The 2,619-nt window shown below is 66.8% G+C and overlaps 1 protein-coding gene across 1 annotated transcript; it reads left to right on the forward strand.

Moving 5' to 3' along the window:
* Positions 1–3: 3 nt before the first annotated feature.
* Positions 4–2,608, forward strand: NKX1-1 (NK1 homeobox 1; the record flags this gene model as incomplete). Its single annotated transcript, XM_044912511.1, has 2 exons — positions 4–301; positions 2,411–2,608. Coding segments are annotated over 2 exons (496 nt in total), but the record flags the coding sequence as incomplete, so codon positions are not given.
* Between the last annotated feature and the right edge of the window lie 11 nt (positions 2,609–2,619).

Consider the following 2,619-nt stretch of genomic DNA (forward strand, 5'->3'; position numbering starts at 1 on the left):
GGACCCCCGCCGCTCGCCGCCAGCGACACGGTGCCCGCGGCGCCCGAAGGGGCCGGGGCGGCCCGGCCTGGCCCGCCGCCGCGCCCCACCTCCTTCCCGGTGCTGGACATTCTGGACCCCAACAAGTTCAACAGCAGAAGACGCCGCTGTGTGCTTCTGGGCCCCGTGCCGCCCGCCGCGTGCGCCCCGTGCGCCCCGGCCCCCGCCGCCCCGGGACGCCCGCCGCGCGCAGAGGAGCTGGAGCGCCGCGCCCTCGCCGCCGCCGGAGGAGCTGGAGCCGCCACCGGAGCTGAGCCGCCGCGTGAGTAGGACGCGGCCCGCTCCGGTCGCGGGAGCCGGGGGACGGGCCGCATCTATGCGTTTACGCTCCCGGGCCCCTCGGCGAGCCAGGCCAGCCGAGTGCCGGGGCTCAGTGCAAAGTTCGCAGCGCGCGGGGCTCCGTCCGACCCGGACTCCGGGGCCGCTGCCGCCCGGCGCCTCCCGGGATGGCTCCGCCGGGCCTGTCCCAGGGCTGCGGGGCTGCAGGGCCGGCCTTGGAAGGTAGTTGGTGCGGAGGAGGAGGGGACCTGCGAGGCGGCGGGCCCGTGACCTCCCCGCCCCCACCGCCGCCCGAGGCCTCCCTCCCCCTTTTCTCCTTCTCCTCCTCTTTTTTTTTTTTTTTTTGGACAAATAAGCCTAATTTTTACAAAACGCTGGTTATCTCTGGAAAAACAATTAAATCCCTTCGATTACAGTTAAGGGGAAATGTGCTTAGCGGCGGAAAGCGGCCGGTAATGGGGCGGCCCGCGCCCCCGGCCCGGTCGATATCCCATTACGGCAGCATGCATATCTCTTTCAAGCACCTTGCAAACTCCCCCCGAACATCTAAATTATAGGGTCAAAATTCGGATAATTACTCGATTAAAACCTATTACACTTATTAGGGGCCGCTATTGATCGAGAATTGCATTCGACCGGCTCCAGATTGCTTTTGGTGCCCCCTCCTCCGGCCCTTCCTCCCTCCAACTTCCCAGCCCCTTGGCAGAGCAAGGACGGGAGCTCAGGGTGGACAGGGCTGGGGCCGCAGTCTTGGGGCATAGGGGCCTCGGGGTACATGGACTCGCCTGATCCAGGTGTGGTCTAGATGAAGAGCAAACCCAGGTTGGCTAGAGGGGAACCCTTTGGGCTCTCGGCCTAGCCGGAGTTCTGGAAGTCTCCACCCAGAGCCTCCACCCGCATGGGGAGCCCATCCCAGGGGAAGGCCCTGTCTCTTGGTTTGGGGGGGGGGGGAGCCTAGTCAGGCCCTCTTCCTCCTCAGACTACCCTGACAAGGTAAAACTAGATGGCCAGGGGCTCTCAGGGTCCTCTACGGGACAGCCTGCTCCCGCTAAGGGGTGTGGGTGGGCCCGCCCCGCCCCGCCCCGCCCCGCCCTGCCCTGCCCCCCCACACCTGCCCTGCTGACTTCCATGCAACCTCTGCAGTTGCCCTGGGGAAGTCTGCTAGCACCCAGTTTGACATTTATTCACCGGGTTCTTGATGCCAACCTGACTCAGCAGCGGGGGCTTGGTGCCTGACTGGGTAGCACTGTGTACAGCACCTGCCCTGGCTTTTTCTCATGGCTACACCACCACCTGTGGGGTGCAGTCTGCATAGATGCCCTCCCAGGCCCTGCCCAGGACAGACTCTTGTCTTCCAAATTTTCCACACTCGAAATGCAGCCACCTCAGGGGCCTCTGCTTGGAGGATTGGAGCTTCTGCTCAGACTGGACCTAGCGGGGACACCACCCCCACCCCCGGAGTTGGCACTGCTCAGGACCCCCACCGCCCAGGCCGGGACCTCCTGGTCAGGACCCCGACCGGCCGGGCTTTCAGCTGAGGGGCGGAGGGCTGCCAAGTTCCAGGGCCCGGAGGCTTGAGGTGGAAATGGGCGGCCGGGTTTGGTCTCCAGAAGTTCCCTCCCGGCAGCCGGCTCCAGCCCCATCCCTGGCCTCTGGCCCTTCGGCTCTGAAATGCCCAGTAATTGGCTGGCCCACGCCTTTCCGTAATTGGAGGGTAATATACGCCGAAATAAATTAAATGGCCGTTAACTAGTTTGTACATTACACAAAATGAGTTTAATTAAGTTTGTATCTGCCCCGCGGATCGATCGGAGCTTTCACTCCGCCGCAAACCCCGCGCGCGGCACCGGCCGGCCCGGCTCGGGCAGAGGCACCGAGGCAGGGATGGAGAGCGGACGCGGGCGGGCGCGGAGCGAAGACGGAAGGAGAACGAAAGCGCTAAGGAGAAGAAGAGGAGGGCAATACCGCAGAGAAGCGACGGCACGGGGGGAGGGAGCGCTTCCCGGGGCCGCAGGGCCCGAGGGCAGGGGCGCGCGGAGGGGAGGGCGCCGCGTCCTAACTGTCCTGTCCTCCTCGCCCCGCCCGCCCGCAGACGCCGGCGACCCCTACAAGGCGGACGAGGCCGAGGCCAGCGGCTACAGCGGCGGCGGCGGCGGCCGCAGCCCGAGCGCGGACAGCGCGGACGAGGCGCCCGACGACGACTACGACGACGAGGCGCCCGACGCGGGGACCGCGCGCGGCGCGGAGGAGGCGCGGGGAGGCGGCGGCGGCCTCGCGGCCCGCGGGTCGGGCTGCCCCGGC

This window comes from Neomonachus schauinslandi, unplaced genomic scaffold (genome assembly GCF_002201575.2).
Source record: "Neomonachus schauinslandi unplaced genomic scaffold, ASM220157v2 HiC_scaffold_4338, whole genome shotgun sequence".
NCBI lineage: Eukaryota > Metazoa > Chordata > Mammalia > Carnivora > Phocidae > Neomonachus > Neomonachus schauinslandi.